At 41.9% G+C, this 19,439-nt stretch overlaps 1 protein-coding gene across 1 annotated transcript in view; it reads right to left on the minus strand.

Annotated features, from left to right (window-relative positions):
- fras1 (Fraser extracellular matrix complex subunit 1) overlaps window positions 1-19,439 on the minus strand; it is a 250,207-nt gene that overhangs the window by 57,649 nt on the left and 173,119 nt on the right. Inside the window, 3 exon segments of the mRNA XM_029439391.1 lie at window positions 4,681-4,859; window positions 5,501-5,660; window positions 16,733-17,056. Coding sequence (XP_029295251.1) covers window positions 4,681-4,859; window positions 5,501-5,660; window positions 16,733-17,056 — 663 coding nt within the window.

Raw genomic sequence — 19,439 nt, forward strand, 5'->3', positions numbered from 1 at the left:
CATGTTTCAGCACTATTCTGTGTCCAGTGTTAGGGCGAGGGTTTTTTTTTTCTCTTACTGAAGCAACTACACCCCTGATTACTTTTCAATGACTTTGTAAAATCTATAAAATCAGTTTCAAAATGTAAAGTGTGCAACAGGGCACAGCTGAGCCTCGGTGCATTATTTAGCAGCAGGTTGCTCAGCGGGGTTACAGCAGCGGACAGCTGTGTCTGAAGCATCAGAGAGCAGCCCCCCCTCCCCCACACACACCCCCACAGTCTGATCCTTCTGTGAAGTTGATTGAAAATAATGATAATTTCTCCTCTAAAAATCCTTTTCACTTTAAAGCTGTCTCGTGACCTTGCCTGCTTTCAGAAGGATGTAATGCAAGTTATTATATTTTCACCAGTTCAATAACTTTTCCTCACTGAATGGCAGATTTATTTTATTTTATTTTATTTATCCTTTTCTAACCAGAAATGTCCCATTGAGATACAATAACTCTTCTGCCAGGGAGTCCCGATCAAGATATATATATATATATATATTTATTTATCCGCTAACCCTAACCCTATCTATATATATATATATATATATATATATATATATATAACAAAACTCAACAACACAAAGGAATCAGAGGCTAAAAGGATCAAGGCAGGTAATTAAAAAGTGATTTTAAAGTATCTATAAACTCACTGAATGGCAGATTTATTTTATTTTATTTTATTTATCCTTTTCTAACCAGAAATGTCCCATTGAGATACAATAACTCTTCTGCCAGGGAGTCCCGATCAAGATATATATATATATATATATATATTTATTTATCCGCTAACCCTAACCCTATCTATATATATATATATATATATATATATATATATATATATATATATATATATATATATATATATATATATATATATATAACAAAACTCAACAACACAAAGGAATCAGAGGCTAAAAGGATCAAGGCAGGTAATTAAAAAGTGATTTTAAAGTATCTATAAACATGTCAAGAGAGGGTAATGATTCCAAATTAAGTTAATTTATAATCATCTCCCATCATAAAATAAATGGTTGATTCTTCTTTTCAAGATCAACACTACATTTGCATTTTAGAGTTAGTACATGTTTCACTTTATTCAGATAAGATAACATGAGATTTTCTTTCCAACAGTGTCACTCTCCAGCACTGCGCGCGGAGACCATGACCTTTGACCTCTGAACTTTTGCTTGCTTACAATGCAGACGATGACTTAAATTAGAATTGAAGATTATGTTAATTGATATGCTGACGGAGAAACTGGTGGATCAGTTTAATCCCCTGTGCCTGGAGAGATACTACACTTGAATGTTTTTTATTTAAACTTTTATAGCAAGCTGTGTTACAACTGCTCTACTTCTTTCCCTCAAGCGCTCTACACTATACAGCCTTAACCTGTGTTGCCCCCTGATGCACTGTACATAATCAGCAGCGGCAGCCTTGGTTGTTCTGTCTAAAAGCACATTTTTGTCTCCACGTACTTATTCTGCTGCTGCTGCTTGTTCCTGTCACAACAGTGGCATTTTGGTGGCATTTGAGGGGGAAGAAAGTTCAAGAAGTTGTAGTCAGCTCTGTTCGTCAGAAGTAATGTAACAGCAGCATGGAGCCTGGAGTCAGCGCCACCAATCACTAGTAATGGAGTTACCGTGAAAGTCAGGGCTGGATTTATTGAAGGTGGCGTCGCAGCAGTAGTAAATGATTGATTATTCAGTTGATTCCATTCAACGTAAATGACATTTATTATACGTTATATCATTTGAAATACAATAAATGTCAAAGAGTCCCCGAAATCAAACTCGGATGTCACTTGTACAATAGTCCCATCTTTAATCAAGGATTTAAATGTAGTATTCTCTCATTTTCATCTCAGGATATGTCGACGTTTCTTCAAACCCTCTGTGCACGTTTCCCCACCTCGTAGAAAGTACAGGTCACTTTGCAGGGTTGAGTTGTCCAACCAATAACAGAGGGTCAGAGGTCAGTTACAGAGAGTATGAGGCACAGTCAAGCTTATAAACTTGAGGCCGTTTTGTGCAGTTGACTGACATCACGTCTGCAACTGTTTCCTCTTGACTCCATCTGGAGAAACCAGGGTTTGTTTTGCAGTGCAGCTTCAAACACTGATGGGCGAATTCACAAAGAATGGATTGCACCATGAATTGCGCATCAAACACAACTTACAATTGATTGATAACTTTGCTCTGTGTCAGCTAGATTTGTAAATAGGAAACTTTTGCTTAAACATAAACAATCAGAACTTTATTATTATTATTATTATTATTATTAGGAAGTATTGTTTGAGAGCTGTGTGTCTGTGGAGTTCTTCTGCACTCTGATGTATAAAATATATATTAGCAGCTTTAAAGATTTGTACAACCAGGGGCTCGTCTACAGATTTCACACAGCACAACGATCGTGGGGGAAAGTCTTACATACATTTCAAATATGGATTTAATATATCTATGAAAAAAGTATGCTGTAAAAACAAAAGGCAAATGGAATGTTTGGTATTCTGTGTTACTGATGATTGACAGATGGAGAAAATCAATACATTTTCCCAACCTTCAGTCCTCAAGCTCAGTCAATTTCTCATCTGGTCTTAAGTTACAACGCCGAGTTTAACTTTTAATTCAAGCTGCTCTTTATTCCTTTCTCTTAACTATTTTTTGGGGCTTTTTGGAGTATTTAATGCCTTTAATACAGAGCCGACAATAAAAAGATGACAGGAAATGAAGGGAGAGAAATAGAGAACAACATGCAATAACAGTTCCTACCTAGATTCAAATGTGGGACCAGGGCCCTAATCCTAATATACAAACAAAGTACTAACCTACTAATCTTTTTTAATTAACAGGGTTAATTTGTGTCCAATTTCTTTGTTGCATAAGTTCAGTGAGATATTCCTTGAGGCACACGATAGAAACAAGTCAAGTGGGAGGAAAAGAAAGTTTGGAAAGGACTGATTTGAACATTATTTGCAAAATCAAAGGTTGGTTGTGCAGCCTACTTTTGTTCAGATGCAGAGCTCCAAGTTGCAGAAGCAGAAATACATTTTAAATCAATTAATTCAAGGCGCCACACACTTCGACACAAACCTTCGGAGGACAATAAGACCGCCCTGACACACCATCAACTTTAATCACCACCTCTGACAAATACCGCAAACGCTTCAACTTTGTGACAGGTTTTGCTTTCCCTCAACTCCTCTCCTTTCCCACTTCCCTTCAAAATGATGACACACTTGAGAACTTAATTTGAATCCAGCACTATGTCATTGAAATGCATTTGCCCTGATGGATGGAACTAAAATGTGGGGGGCCGGACGGGGGGAGAGAGATGATTAGATGTAGCTACAAGCTCTTGGCTTCCTCTTTTGTTTTTCTAATTGAGTCGAGGTGAATAAGGGACTGGCATTAAAAAACGCTCTAACGGCGGCGTGATGAATGCTGCCTCAGTTTTACTGGGATTGTGTCGAATTTGGAGCCAATTTGCGAGTAATTTGGGGTCATTAGCGCTAATCAAGATAAGTCGCTTTGGGTTGATTTTGAGTGCCTTTGAGTCACACGGGAAGTTTGGTGCCAAAGTCTGAAATCCTCAGTGAACACACTTGTTGGGAGAGAAATTAGGGAGAGGAAAAAAAGGAGGCACGTGCCAAAATGTTGTCTGCATTAAAACAGCTTCTGAGTGATGAGCAGACAAAGAACATCTCTTACAGGATCCTATTAACTGCATTGATACAATTTCATGGTTATAATACAAATAATAGAAGGAACAGTGGAGGCAGACAGAGGTGAAAGAGAGAGGCAGGGACACATGAGAGGAGGAAGAGGGGGGGGGAAATAAATCAAGCCAGCAGGAGACATGTTGGAAAGCAGATTCATTTCTAAAAGTTATTAATAAGTACAGTAGTTGTACTACAGTGTCAGCAGGAAGAAACACAAACAACCTGGTCATGTGTTTATCCCAACAGTGTTTTCTTCATCAAACTATTTTACTGTCTACTGTAGGTGACATAATTCCGTTTTGAGTTTTAAGTATTATATAATTAGGAATAATTAAGATAATACAACTCAGTTAGTGAATGTTGTACCTCTCTGTTGGAGCTTTGCTTTGCATTGAACTTTAATTCCTTTTTAAATCATGATTTTTCTGTTTTGCTGGTAAAAGAAAATAACATACACTTTTTTTAACGAGCACGTGCATGAGCACATGTCCGTGCATGAGCACATGTCCGTGCATGTGGTGTCACATCCGTCTTCCATCGCCAAGAGGGGCCTGGATCTAGGCCGCAGGTTTTAGAAGATATTTAAGATATTTAATGTGAGAATTAAGAGTTTTGAAATGGTTATTTTACTACTTTGTTTCATTAGGTTTTCCTGCAATTGGTGAATGAAAAAGTAGCGACTTCCTCTCTGGAAGACAAATCTTTCGGTCACTCTTCGCGACTTGTATTTCTAAAAAGCAACTAGCCAACAATCTAGTATGCAGTTTTCCGCTTAGTATTTGCACGAGCCTGAATACAGTTATTGTATTACGCACTGAAAAGGTCACAATGCTTTGTGTCACAGTAAGTTGAAACATATTTATCGTCAGCCATCGGTGAGACGGATGTCTGAAACACATCCGGTGTAAACAGATGACTCAGCGCTTACCTGGAACTGAAAGGAGTCGCCGTTGGAGCCGCTGCCAAAGTGGCGGTACCAGACGGTGCCGTCGTTGACGTCCTGTTGAGTGAAGGAAGTTGTGGCCGTGAAGCCTCGGTTGTCAGTCAGAGAGGGGCGCCAGCCTTCTGGCGGGCCGTCAGCTGGCATGGATACCAACACCACCTCACCTGAGATGGACAAGGTGGAGGTGATGAACTGTTTCTCTCACTCATCACGTCACACAATTATTATAAATGACTGGAAATCTCCGGATCATATCCCACCAGGATCAGAGAAAGAGGTGCTGTGATCCCGACACACGGGACGTTTGGGTTAAACATGATTGTGTTCTGAGCTTCTGTCTGTATAGCCAGGGCTGCAACTAAAGATTATTTTATTTTCGATTAGTTATCTGATTATGTTTTTAGATTAATCGAGTGGTCTATAAAATGTCAGAAAACCCCATATTCACTTTAATATGATAATAAACAGGCTGGAAACAGCTCTTTCTCATTATTCCAGTTTTCTTCCAATTATCTTTCCTAATTTATCATTGCAGCTTTAACCATAACTATAATAATGTGTCGCATGCAGACATGACTTACACTAAACCTTTTGAACTGACTAATCAGATTTGGGACATTAGTTTTAATATAGTAGGAGAAGACATTTATAAAACTTTTAAATGAGATGTGAACCAAACTGCAGCTAGATAAAGCCATTGGAAGAGTAAGCAATCTTTCAAATCTTTAAAGTGTTGAAGAGCCTGTTCTGAAGTGAGTCTCTTATATTGCCAATTACATGTGAGTGAGTGGCAAAGAGTTGGTACCATATTTAGGTTGTCCGTCTGAGGCGAGGATGGTGTAGACGATGTCCTCTGTGCCGACTCCCTTGTAGTCCGCCCGCAGGTATTTTTTATCCAGCCGCACCATGCCCCCTTCCTTCACCCAGGTCACCGGCACAGACAGCATGTGAGGAGAGTCAGAGGCCTGAAACACACAATATGAATTTGAACCCTGTTATTATTGTGGTTGGTTTTTGTTTGGGTACAGTTCTGCTATTTTATTTAATTGAAGACTAGTGACGTCCAATTGTGTGATTTCCCTTTTCTAACCTCTGTCTGTCTGCGAAGTTCCCCAGAACACTGTTTGCTTGGACAGTGCGGTTTGTTAGTAAAAATCAAATCCAACTCGTAAAATGAAATATATCATCTCCAGTTAGCCACAGATTCTTCTCCTAAGAAGAACCCAACAGATGCCGATGCTTCAATTAGCCACAGGTGCAGTAACATAACCAAGAGTTATTTAAACTAAATTTACTCTCCAACATAGTTAACTGAGCAATATGTTGAGTGTTACTCAAACTGAGAAACCCCATGTGGGGTGAAGAGAAGTAGAAACAGACTCCTTGTTCCTCAGGTGCAGCCTGATGCCACTTTCACTTTGTTTTGTCACAGTTTGCGCCGCTTGTTTTATTCCACATCTGTTGTAACCTCAGGATTGTGAGTCCCAGGAGCCCGTCGTAAAGCTCTGTCAATCAGCAGCAGTGCTAAGCCCGGAGTCAGCTCCACCAATCACAAGTAATGTATCATCTGTGCTTTCACAGCATAACTTTTGAATTAGACTTATTTTTGTGATGCTGTATCGTTTTGCTCGCCCTCCCTCCAAAGCAAAGAACAAAGAGCAGGATCAGCTGCAGGATCAGCTGCAGAGAGCACACGGAGACGGTGGGTGAGTCAGTGTCGCTCGAGGACATTTCAGCAGGGAAGATGCCTGCTGTCAGGGAGGGTTTGAAACTAGAAGTCTTACTCTCTTGCTCACCGTGTCACCCCGCTGCCTAAATAAAAGCAGGTATGACATACATCTTGGGCCTCGATAAAACAAAGCTGCTCTTTATTCAGTAAACAGAAGCTCCACATTTTACATCTTGAAGTTAAAGGATCTAAAAGTCATATAGCTGTCAAAAATAGTTTACATGAAAAACAGATACTGTCTGAGCAAGTTTTGGTGAGACAGAAAGAAAATCAATGAAAAACAATGATATTCCTATTTCACCGACATTCTTGATATGCACTGTCATCATTATCTCACAGGTGAGCTCCTGAACTCTTCAGGAGGTGGAACTCAATCCAAGTTCCCGGGGGAACGTCACACATTAGTACAACATTCGTCTTAAAAAACTCATTAAACCTATGGACGGCATATAAGAAGTGGACGTAGTCACCATGACGTCACCCATTGCTTTGTTGAATACCGTTTGAAGCTTTGAGTTTAGCATTTTGGTAGTCGCCATCTTGGTTTTTTGGAACCAGAAGTGACACGAGAGTGTGGAACTAGTATATAACTATACTAGTTCAGTTATAAGTATAACTGCACAACTGAACAAGACACTTCTAGGATGACCAAAAAAGTTACAATTAACTTTCATGAACTGAAAATACTAAATCACAAGCAAGTCTATTTTCTCTAAATGTGACCATAATTGAATAAATAAAATAAACATCAAGCTGTACTGAAGAACACTTCAAACCAGCGATTGAGATCTTTAAACTCATTGGGAAAAATGACCCTACTAGTCACGTGAGAAGTAGGGGCATTTTCTCATAGACTTCTATACAATAGGCCTCTTTTCCTGCTGGTTATTAGAGAGAACGCAGGTCAAAACACTTCAGTATTGGCTTCACGTTTCAGGCCCAGAGGTCGCTGCTTGATTAAACCATGAAGTTGCGCAAAAATCTATTTTAAAGGAAGAAACTTTGATAGTATTTTCTTTAAAAAAATATTCTTATACAGTATATCTCAAAAGTGAGTACACCCTTTAGATTTTTGCAAATATTCTGTTATATCCTTTCAGGGGATAACATTATCCTACTGAAACTTTGATATAACTTAAAGTAGTCAGTGTGCTGCTTGAATAACAGTATAGATTTATTGTCCTTTGAAAATTACTCAGTACACAGCTGTTAATGTCTAAACAGCTGGCAACAAAAGTGAGTACACCCCATAGTGAACATGTCTAAATTGTGCCCAAAGTGTCAATATTTTGTGTGACCACCATTGTTATCTAGCACTGCTTTAACCCTCCTGGGCATGGAATTCACCAGAGCTGCACAGGTTGCTTCTGGAATCTTCTTCCACTCCTCCACGACGACATCACGGAGCGCACGGATGTTGGACACCTTGCACTCCTCCACCTTCCTCTTGAGGATGCCCCACATGTGCTCAATTGGGTTTAGGTCTGGAGACATACTTGGCCAGTCCATCACCTTAACCTTCAGCTTCTTCAGCAAGGCCGTTGTCATCTTGGAGGTGTGTTTAGGGTCATTATCATGTTGGAAAACTGCCCTACGGCCCAGTTTCCGAAGAGAGGGGATCATGCTCTGCTGCAGGATGTCACAGTATATATTGGAATTCATGTGTCCCTCAATGAAATGCAGCTCCCCAGTGCCGGCAGCACTCATGCAGCCCCAGACCATGATGCTGCCACCACCATGCTTGACTGTAGGCAAAACACATTTGTCTTGGTACTCCTCACCAGGGTGCCGCCACACACGCCGGACACCATCTGACCCAAACAGGTTTATTTTGGTCTCATCAGACCACAGGACATGGTTCCAGTAACTCATGTTCTTGGATTCATTGTCTTCAGCAAACTGTTTGCGGGCTTTCTTATGCATCGGTTTCAGAAGGGGCTTCTGTCTGGGGCGACGGCCATACAAACCGATTTGATGCAGTGTGCGGCGTATGGTCTGGGCACTGACAGGCTGACATCCCACTTCTGCAACCTCTGCAGCAATGCTGGAAGCACTCGCACGTCTATTTTTGGAAACCAACCTCTGGATATGACGCTGAGCACGTGGACTCAACTTCTTTGGTCGACCCTGGCGAGGCCTGTTCCGAGTGGAACCTGTCCTGGAAAACCGCTGTATGATCTTAGCCACTGTGCTGCAACTCATTTTCATGGTGTTGGCAATCTTCTTATAGCCAAGGCCATCTTTGTGAAGCGCAATAATCCTTTTTTTCAGCCGCTCAGAGAGTTCCTTGCCATGAGGTGCCATGTTGTCCAGCATTCAGAGAGAATTGTGCCCAAAACACCAAATTTAACAGCCCTGCTTATCATTTACACCTGAATCCTTGTAACACTAACGAGTCACATGACACCAGGGCGGGAAAACAACATCATTGGGCACAATTAGGACATGTTCACTATGGGGTGTACTCACTTTTGTTGCCAGCTGTTTAGACATTAACAGCTGTGTACTGAGTAATTTTCAAAGGACAATAAATATATACTGTTATTCAAGCAGCACACTGACTACTTTAAGTTATATCAAAGTTTCAGTAGGATAATGTTATCCCCTGAAAGGATATAACAGAATATTTGCAAAAATCTAAAGGGTGTACTCACTTTTGAGATATACTGTATATGTAGCTCACTAAATTTGTTATAAATGATTAATACAACTTTGGGGTTACCATATTGTATTGTAATAATGTAATAAATATATTAACAATAACCATAAAAGCCATTAAAAAGCCTTTATACAAGGGTGTCAATTGTTTTTATACACACACACACACACACACACACACACACACACACACACACACACACACACACGCACACTGTTGGCCATTTCCCGCAGGAGATCAGTGCAATGGCAGAAACACTGTGGCAGTGGGTGATAATAGATTACAAGAGTGTGCCCAGGTGTGTGAGAATGAGTGTGTGTGCATGTGTGGCTGTCTGTGTTTTCAGATAACAACCTGCCGGCCATCTGTGGCTGTTCTGCCCGCCGCTCGGCTGATCCAAATCACACTATTTCAGTGTAGCAGCAGTGGGCAAAGAATCCCAGACGAGCAGCCGAGGAAACACATAAGTCAGCATGGCAGGTTTTTAACTCAGAAGACCACATCATCAAGGAGATTATCAACCTCTCCTGATGAACACCGTCTCTAAAGGACACTCAGAAACTTAGATACAGCACATTCTACAAAATAAAAGAGGTCAGTAGATTTACAAGTTTGCCAATACTCTTGATTTCCCCAGGCTGCTGGCTCTTTGTCCTGCAGCTGCAACTCGCCTTGGCAATTTCTAATTTTCTTTCTCGGTGTCTAATCTAATGAGGTTTGTGTTGCCCAATTAGAAAGACAGACCCGTCTCCTTCAGACAGATGTAGAGAAAATGAAATGCTCGTGGATATTTCTCTTCTTTTTGACCTCTGGGAGAGCATGGAAATGAATTTGCAGAGGCGAATTAAACAACTATCAGATAGAAAAGGCTGTTACAAACATTAGAGACAGCAGTCAAGAGTCAAAATCAACCTAATTCACAGAAGTCAATGACTCATTGATGATGGTCTCTGTTGATTTAAGGCATCTTACTTAGTGCTGGTGCAAAGCTTAGGATAGTGGGATGCAATGTCACGCTTCCTCAGGGATATATGTCTTCAACTCCATCAACAATCATGGGACACAAAGCAACACTATAAATGCCCTTTCCTTCGAATTCGGGCTGGAGAAAATCTAAATCAAATAGCACAATATATTTTTAACCAGATATTGTGACGATATTGACATTGTAGGGTTGACTTTCACAAAATAATCAGATTCTTGACAAACAATCATCAGCAATGACCAAGTGGGTAAAGGCAAAGAACAGCTACAACAGTCTGGTAAAACTGTTCACTTATCCCAATATCCAAAATATGAGACGATATCTAGTCTAATATCACAATATAATATTACAATAACATTTGCTATCTTCTGAAAAGTAAACATATACATAAGTCTCTGTTGGGGAACTTACATTAAAGTCATGTACAGCAATGTCACAAACTTGCTCACAGACTGCTCTGACTTATTTGAGACCAGACACCATGAAGACTTAACTTGACACTTGAAAGAAAAAAACATTCAAGTCCTGATTTTGACTCATCTTTGACTTAAAAGGGAATATATTCAAGTTCCAAGTTTGCACCGGGTAAAACACATTTCTTCAATGTGTTTTGGGCAAGTGAAGGCCAATAGGCAAGGGTGGAAAAAAACCTTATGTTGGCCAAAATATATTCTAGGGAAAAACAACCTAAACAACATTATTCTTTTTCTTAGCCGCAGTACTTTTGAGAACAAATGCATGAAAAGTGCATAATCAGAGAGCTTTAAAGGGCTTTGAGCAAGCAGGCCTGAGATGAACTGTAAATAGAGTTGTACTGGATGGAGAGCTTTTGGCTGCAGTCCACAAAAACAGAAATAAATGACTTTGCCGAGATAAGGAGTCGCCGTCATCCATAAAACATCGGCTAGCTGCTGGCCGGGATGGTCATGCTGTTGTAATGACAATGACATTGTCATCTCTAATTTTTTCCATATTTCCAGTCGGGGAGGGGTGATGACATGTCAGACTGTAAGTGAAAGTCACAGGATGGAGATTGAATCCTTATCCTCAACACTTCTAATTTAATCTCAATGAGACATGCCGCCGTGCTGTCTAAACTGGACGCAAGCGAAGTAAACATTGTGTGACTGCCAGCTTTAACAGAAACAAATCATAGCAATCAAAAAATGTAATCACAGACCTGGGATTGCTTAAAAAGGAAAACTCAAAACGAATTATCGTATTCTACAAGTGCTCAGCGGGAGAAGAGCTAAACTATGCTTGACAATGAATCTGAGCTCTAAGCCTACCAAAGCTGGATGGCTGATCAGGAAAATAACTAATTCCCTTCCGTTTCTGCCGAGGAACAGAAGATCCTGGGGCTTTTTCAGAGGCTCAAAGTGTTCTCTCCCAGTCAGTAATTGAAAGCCAAGGGTCCTGCTTCCCATTCAGCCGAGCTCCAGCTCCGCTGAGGGCTCAGGCTCAGTAGAGAGGGAGTCCATCCATCAGAGGGTCATTAAGGGTCTGATTAGTCTCCTGCTTTAGAGCTCAGTAATCCAACTTTCAGAAAGCTTATTGTCCCCGGCACGGCAGTGCATCGGAGGCCGGAGCTGCAGCCTGGAGGGTTGGGCTCGGGAGTACAAAGAGTGCCACACTCTGAAAACTAGGGATTCATTGGCTCTGCTTCCAGAGTCTAGGCGGAGCCAGTAATCACGCAGGGTTTTATTTTTTTGCTTTGTGGAAGTCGGGGATCATGGAGTCTTCTTTTTAGGGTTTTATTGCCTTGATCTTTCTTTTTTCTTTTCTTGCACGGCTCTCCTCGTTGCCACTTCCCCACAGTTTTTGTGATCAGCTTATTCCTGTGCATTTTCAAAAAGTAGCTTCCTCAGCAGGTTGCCTACAGTGTGTCAGCTTCATTATGTGACTTGGCACACCGGGAGCTCCACACAGCAGCAGGAGGTTTGAACTTTAATTTAACCTTTATTTCAACTTGAATATCCAAATATCCTGTCAGGTGACACCTGCACACAGCGTGTTCATGTTTACCACACACCGCCGCTCTGTGATGCAGTAAATGAAAGGAAGCTAAGAAAACACACGAGAATGGAGATGTCACTTTGTTAGCTTGCTACTGTTTAGAAGGCACTGGGAGGGATTTTATTTGTGAATTTGAATGTGTGTTCTGATTTAAAGTATTCTGCCCTGTACGCCCAAAGCGAGAGTTGTGTCCGGATACTCGGCTGTAAGTCTGACTCGTTCCCAGTGAATGTTGGCCTCCGCCAGGGCTGCGCTTTATCACCAATCCTGTTCATGATTTTCATGGACAGGATATCGAGGCGTAGTCGTGGAGGAGAGGGGTTGCAGTTCGGTGGCCTGAGGATCTCATCGCTGCTCTTTGCAGATGATGTGGTCCTGATGGCATCATCAGTCTGTGACCTTCAACAGTCACTGGATCAGTTCGCAGCCGAGTGTGAAGCGGTTGGGATGAGGATCAGCACCTCAAAATCTGAGGCCATGGCTCTCAGCAGGAAACCGGTGGATTGCCTACTCCGGGTAGGGAATGAGCCATTACCCCAAGTGAAGGAGTTCAAGTACCTCAAGGTCTTGTTCGCGAGTGAGGGGACGATGGAGCGAGAGATTGGAGCAGCGGGGGCGGTATTACATTCGCTTTACCGCACCGTTGTGACGAAAAGAGAGCTGAGCCAGAAGGCAAAGTTACTGGTCGATCTTCGTTCCTACCCTCACCTATGGTCATGAAGGCTGGGTCATGACCGAAAGAACGAGATCACGGGTACAAGCGGCCGAAATGGGTTTTCTCAAACGGGTGGCTGGCGTCTCCCTTAGAGATAGGGTGAGAAGCTCAGCCATCCGTGAGAGACCCGGAGTAGAGCCGCTGCTCCTTTACGTTGAAAGGAGCCAGTTGAGGTGGTTCGGGCATCTAGTAAGGATGCCACCTGGGTGCCTCCTCAGGGAGGTGTTCCAGGCACGTCCAGCTGGGAGGAGAACCCGGGGAAGACCCAGGACTCGGTGGAGAGATTATATCTCCTCACTGGCCTGGGAACGCCTCGGGATCCCCCAGTCGGAGCTGGAGGATGTGGCCCGGAGAAGAGAAGATTGGGGTTCCTTACTGGAACTGCGGTCCCCACGACCCGACCCCGGATAAGCGGTAGACGATGGATGGATGCCTGAAAACCACTTTTTGTGAGACACTACAGGTGAACAGGGTAACAAATATTAACTAATAGATATCCCCATGAAACTTCCCAATGTTATTACTTATATTTAGACAATTGTTTTCTTGTATTACAAGTTTTCTGAAATGGTATGTTTAGTGGACATTTCTGGGAGAATGAGAAAAAAACACATTTTGAGGAAACTGCCTTCAAAGATATTTGTAGAATTCCATACATTTTGCAAGACACTGCAGGTGAATGGGGGTGAAAGAGATTATTCAAGCGATATCAACAATTCTTTTTATAATTATTTTTCTGAAATGTTATGTTTCAAAATACAAAGGCATTATCTAACGCTAACAGTTTGATACATTTAAGAGAAATCTACAGATGCAAATAGACGACGTTAGTAAAACAAACACGACGTGTGTTTGGTTGTTTTATTTCCACTAGTCTGAAAGAAGACATGTTCTGGAAGCAAAATAGGCCTAACTTTTAAAATTGAGCAGTGCATGAAAAGACGATCTTTTTGCCTGTAGTGTCCGTCTTAATCTGAGAATATTGGTATTCTCCCACTGAGGTCATGTGCAGATATGAAATGAAAGACTTCCTCTTTTAAGCATCCCAGCAGTGATCTTCTGCCATGCTGGGAGAAGACAATATCACTGCAGTATCTGCTACTGCTCTCCCTACACCTCCTTACTGACCTCTATTGTATTGCGATCTACCTTTGTAGATCAAGCGGGTGGCAACAAAGACGCTGTGAGGACACTGCTGGGACTCGTCCAAAAAGCCTGCGACATAAATCAGAGGCTTTCTCCCAGCTTTCCATCATACTGTCTATCCTGCTCTGTCTAATGCACGACAGAATGCAGCATCAGGACATTTTACAGTAAATGGACACTGGTATGTGTGTGTGTGAGAGAGAGAGAGAGAGAGAGAGAGAGAGAGAGAGAGAGAGAGAGAGAGAGAGAGAGAGCGTGTGTGTGTGTGTGTGTGTGTGTGTGTGGGATGTTATTGATTTACAGAAGGGGAAAAAGCAGAGGAGTTGAGCCTGAAGCACACCATCTGTATGCAGCCAGACAAACAGAGCTGCCCTCCAAAACTGTAGTGAGCTGAAAATATATCACTGAAAAGTTTCTCTGTTGCCAGGACAAAAGTATAACTGGAACACACTGAGGTGGGAAGTTGTTTAGTGTCATGTGAAGATTTCAAGGGTATGAAATCTAAACCGACAGTCAGTTACTACCTTACGACTGCTGAGACAGAAAGCAGGAAATAAACATTTTGGGAGTAAAATTCTGTGTGTTTTTGTAAACTTTAGACGGGAGACTTGATTTAAAGCCGAGACATTAGTCTGATAAATTCTAAGAGTAACGACTGAAGTACTCTTAGATTGAGATTTGACCTCTTGGAAACTTGAAACTCAACTTGTGATTTGAAGGTAAACCACATAGCTTATGTATTTAATTATAAAAAATAAATAAACTGAGAATCATTTCTTCGGTGTATTTTGATGACTGACTCAAACACTTCAGATTAATATGAATTATTTGTATTTAAGTTTTTTTTAGAAATATTTCAGAAAATGCAGGGGCCTGGCCTGACCTTGTGTATAAACACTAGTAAAACAATGACACTTGCAGTAACTCTCGCTGTGTCATTGTATTGGTTGTCAGCTTTCACATTTCCAACTTGTTTACAATGTTGCTGATTAAGACTTGACTTGGACTTTGCTCAAAAACTTCCTGTTTTTAAAATTTTTTAGAGGAAATGTTTTGAATATATTATTGGCAATACTTATAGGGCATCAAAACATAATAAACCTCATCAAAAAGTTTTCATTTTCATTATCTCTAAGTGCTGCTTTCACTATAAAATATGGAAAAATATGGAATATATGGAAATATAGAAACATTTCTCTTAGTTTATCCATGTGCAAATCCATGTGTGTAATCAGTCAGTTTGGTCTCAGGTGTGTAGAGAATGTGATCCTCCACAGTGGGACATTGATACAGCAGTGAGAGCACAAACATAACTGATGCCTGCAGAGGACACACACACGCACACACACGCACACACACGCACACACACACACACACACACACACACACACACACACACACACACACACACACACACACACACACACACACACACGTCTCTTATGCTTGTCTGTCTAGACATCTTCAATATTGGAAGCAGGTCCTGCCTTGCCTTCTGTGTGTGTGCTAATTTTTTGTAACTCAGTGAGCTGCCAAACTCCCCCCCCCCCACCCAAGATAATTGCGTCTTTGTCATAAAAATCTCAGCACAAGACATGAACGATGACAGAGGAGGGATAGCGTCTGTCATTTCAAATGCCTGACCTGCTCTTTCTGTTACAGTGCTTAAACATGCAGGATCAGCCTGCGCCTCCAGCAAACTATTTTCAGGGATAAAGTCAACAGAGCACACTGTGTGGACACGTAAAGTACAATCTGTGTAATTAATGCTGGAGTTGAGGCAATTAAAAGAGTTTAGAGGAACACAGTCCATGTAAAAAATGTTCAGACAGCAAGTCAGAGAATCAATAATGTCACTCAACTGTGTAGCAAAGTGAAAACATTATCCAATTCTCACAACACATGAAGAAAACATTCATTTACATTATTATGTATTAAAACAATTATAACTGAAAAAGTATTTTCACTTGGTTTTAAAGCTTCCGCACATATAAGTTTCTCCTGCTGCTGTTGAAACGCAGAAGACATTCTCATTATGCCTAAAATCCTTTTGAATGTTTTGACAGTACAACTGTGGAAAGTACAGCAGATATAAAGTATGTAGCAGATGTATTTGTTTTTTTTATTTTCACAGTACAAGTGATTTCTTTGTGGACTTGTCAGCAGATGCACTTCTTGTAGTCTCACTTTTTAACACATTCTTTGTGAACTTCTACACTTCGGCTCATCCCCTAAGATGATCTGTTTGGGAAAGAATCAATCGCTCTTCTATTCCCCTGCCTTACAGTGTGGAAACTATAGATGGGGAAGAGATGCTGGAGCTTTGGGCTGCAAAAACTTTAATTTGGAGTTGTGAAACATCCAATAATATCATCCAGTATTAATGCAGGATCGATGCAGGTCTTGTTTCTCTGCAGAGATGTTTGTACTGAGCCAGTGAGCGGAAGGATGAGTCTAAATTAAACATCAGAGGGCCTTAAAAAAACAAAAAAAGTATTTTTTATTATTATTTATTTTTGTGTGTGCTAAGTGAAAGCCTTGGATGCAACCATTGTACAAGTTTTTAAGAGAAAATGTAAAAAAAACCCTGAGTCTTTCTAGTCTAGAAACGAGTTGGTTAAAAGATGCTTGTGTCACAATAAACTAAATAATCGAGTATTACAGGTCAGATGTCGGATTAACGCATCGACTTCTACAGCTGCTCATCTGAGAATGTCGAAAGCCTGAAGCCTTGAGCCTCTCCCCCCCTCTCCTTCTGTCCTCCTCTCCCCCCTCTGTCCTCCCTACCTTCTGATTGATGTGCACTTGGAGGAGAATATTCCTGTAGCTGTGGCCGTCATTGACCTGCAGCAGCATCCCGTCCTCCGTCCCCTCCGAGCCGTCGTGCACGTACTGGATCTGTTCCCGCGACAGCTCCTCCAGCTTGAATCGGGTGAGCGCCCGGTCACCGTGGAGACGGGTCAGCCGGCCGAGACGGGGCGGTTCAAGTACCATTACCAGGACATCGGACGGGTTGTCGGGGTCGTCGACCTGCAGGATCGACCTGGTGATGGTTGCCAGGGCGCCGCGGCCCTCCACGGGTAAAGGAGCGAGAGTCACGACCATCGGAGGCTAGAAGTGATTAAAAGAAGAAGAAAGAGAGACTGAGAGTAAGAAGGTGCTTTGATTATTATCAGACTTAGATTTAGACGGACAGACAGATCTTTGCTTTTATTACAGGAAAAAAATAAGTTTCAGTGTCATCGTAAAAGGCTGTCTGAGAGCACAGCGAGAGGACACAGCAATTTCTCCAAATTGTCAGATGACCCAGAGGTTCTGGGCGTGGGGAGCCATGGTGTCCTGCCTCTGAGGGTGATGAAGAAGATGAAGGTGAGGTTATGCAGGGGGCCTCATTAAGCTGCACTCAGCCGTACCTGAAACCTCGCCGCGGCAGGAGGAAAGCTTCATCTCGCTAACTAAGTCATTTCAGGAGCACCGGGGGGAGAAGGAGGCTTCTTATTGTGAGCAAGGGTATGACTTTATCCACAGCTCACTAAGTGTCTGTCTCTGTGTGTGCTCACCTCTACGCTTGTGTGCAAGGGACTGAGGATCACAAACGCAGAGAGTAGATATTTCTGGAATGTCATTTTGGCCAGCCCTCCCTAAACTACGACTTAATTAGAACTCACATTTGTAGACATTTCTGCGTTAAAAAAAGGATGAAGCTTTATTAAATTATATCTTTTAAATGATAATTGAAACTAATGACTGTTTGAAAGTGCCCCGTGTAGTGCCGAACCCACTGAGAATCAACACTAACTATGTAGCTTGATCCTCATTTAGCTCATTGCTTTTTGTTCTACAGCTACACAGAATGTATGGTTGAGTCACTCAGGCTCTTACCAGCCCCCCAAACTGTATTCAGTCGTCTCAAGGAAACAAGCTCTGATAAACTCCCTGTACACAACCCGCCCAGGACCAAACAGCAGCCAGACAAAGTCAGCTAGAAGCTGGTGCAGACAACGAGGCAGAATTCTAAGCAGCTGGTGGAGACCAAACCAGAGGTAAAATAAAGTGAATATTGAACTAACATTAATCCGGTGGACACAAAGAACAAGTTAGACAGTTGAGTCCAAGCCCAACAAGAGCGCAGTTAGTTTGAGTCTTTCTGCTCCCTAGTGTTAAAACAATCACTTCAATGTTTAGTATATACAGTTATGATTTGTTGTATACATCTGTATGTATAGAGAACACTTGAATACACTGTGTTAAGTTCAAACAGTGTCCACAGTGTTGACGAGTTTCAACTTTTTAGAACATGTGAAGATACTTTGGTGTTTACGTAAACAAAAAATGTTCCACATTTATACATAAATAATCTTTTGTGTTTGGAATTAAAGTTAATATTGAGCAATGAAAGATTCTCATGAGGATAGTGTATGTGCATCTTCTGTGTGTGTCTGCGTTTGAATATCTGACACAGAAAACAACAAAGAAAGACAAACATTGTATTGTATAGTGGCCATTAAAAACGCCATTGATAAAAGTTGTGAGCAGGGCAGCTTGGCAGCGATGGACGCGCAGGTAGACAGGCATGTGCTGTGTAGATGCCACTCTGCTATGGCGCTAAATCAAAGCAATTGTCAGGCGGGGAGCTCCGAGCCGCTCAGCAGGGCTCGGGTCCAATTCGTTGCCCTTGGCAGCTCCTGGCTGAGCTCCAGCTCTTTGCCATTAGAGCAGCAGCTTAAGCAAGGGGGGGACGTATGAAACAAGCTGGCGCCAGAGAGAAAAATGACTCGTGGAAATTCATACACACACACTCTCTCCCTCTGTGTGTCTTCGAACCAAAGTGACCTCTGGCTGAAAGTGCAAGGCACAGAGCTGAAACACAGCTTACAAACACAGAGGAGGCATGTTGTTATTCAGCCCCTTGCCCTTTGTGTTTTGTTGGGGAACATTTGGTGTCACATTTTGAGACTTCAGAGGAATTATCTCCAAGAGACAGACGATTGGGCCCTCGGGCACCCACCTAAATCCTGTGTCGTCACATCTGCAATTTGTAGGAGGAAAACAAAAGGTTTTGGATGTGTTGGCGGGCGATGAAAGTGGGTGTGTGTGCTGCTTTTAAATCCTGCTAAGACATGTCTGCTCACTATAGGCAACCAGTGAAATCTCTCCCCCAAGGCAGACCAAACAAACACAAACAGAGGCACACTCGGGTGGGTGAGCTAACCTTTTATCTGCACCTCACAGGTGAGGGCGAGGTGAGGTTTGGGAGAAAGCTGTCGTCACCAATGGGGCTCTGCAGCACTTCAAGAAGCTTTTTTTTGTGCAGCTTCCTAGTTTGTTTGTTTTTCAATTGCTCTTTATTTTGTTTAGTTTTTCCCGCTGTGATCATGCTGGATGGTATTCAGAGGCATGACGGGCAGAGACGAAGTGTTTCCCAAGTCGATTCCATCCCCCTGTCTGCCTGTAAGCCTTTGTTTGTAACGATACCTTTTATCTGCTGCTCTTC

This window comes from Cottoperca gobio, chromosome 9 (assembly GCF_900634415.1).
Source record: "Cottoperca gobio chromosome 9, fCotGob3.1, whole genome shotgun sequence".
In the NCBI taxonomy this organism is placed as follows: domain Eukaryota; kingdom Metazoa; phylum Chordata; class Actinopteri; order Perciformes; family Bovichtidae; genus Cottoperca; species Cottoperca gobio.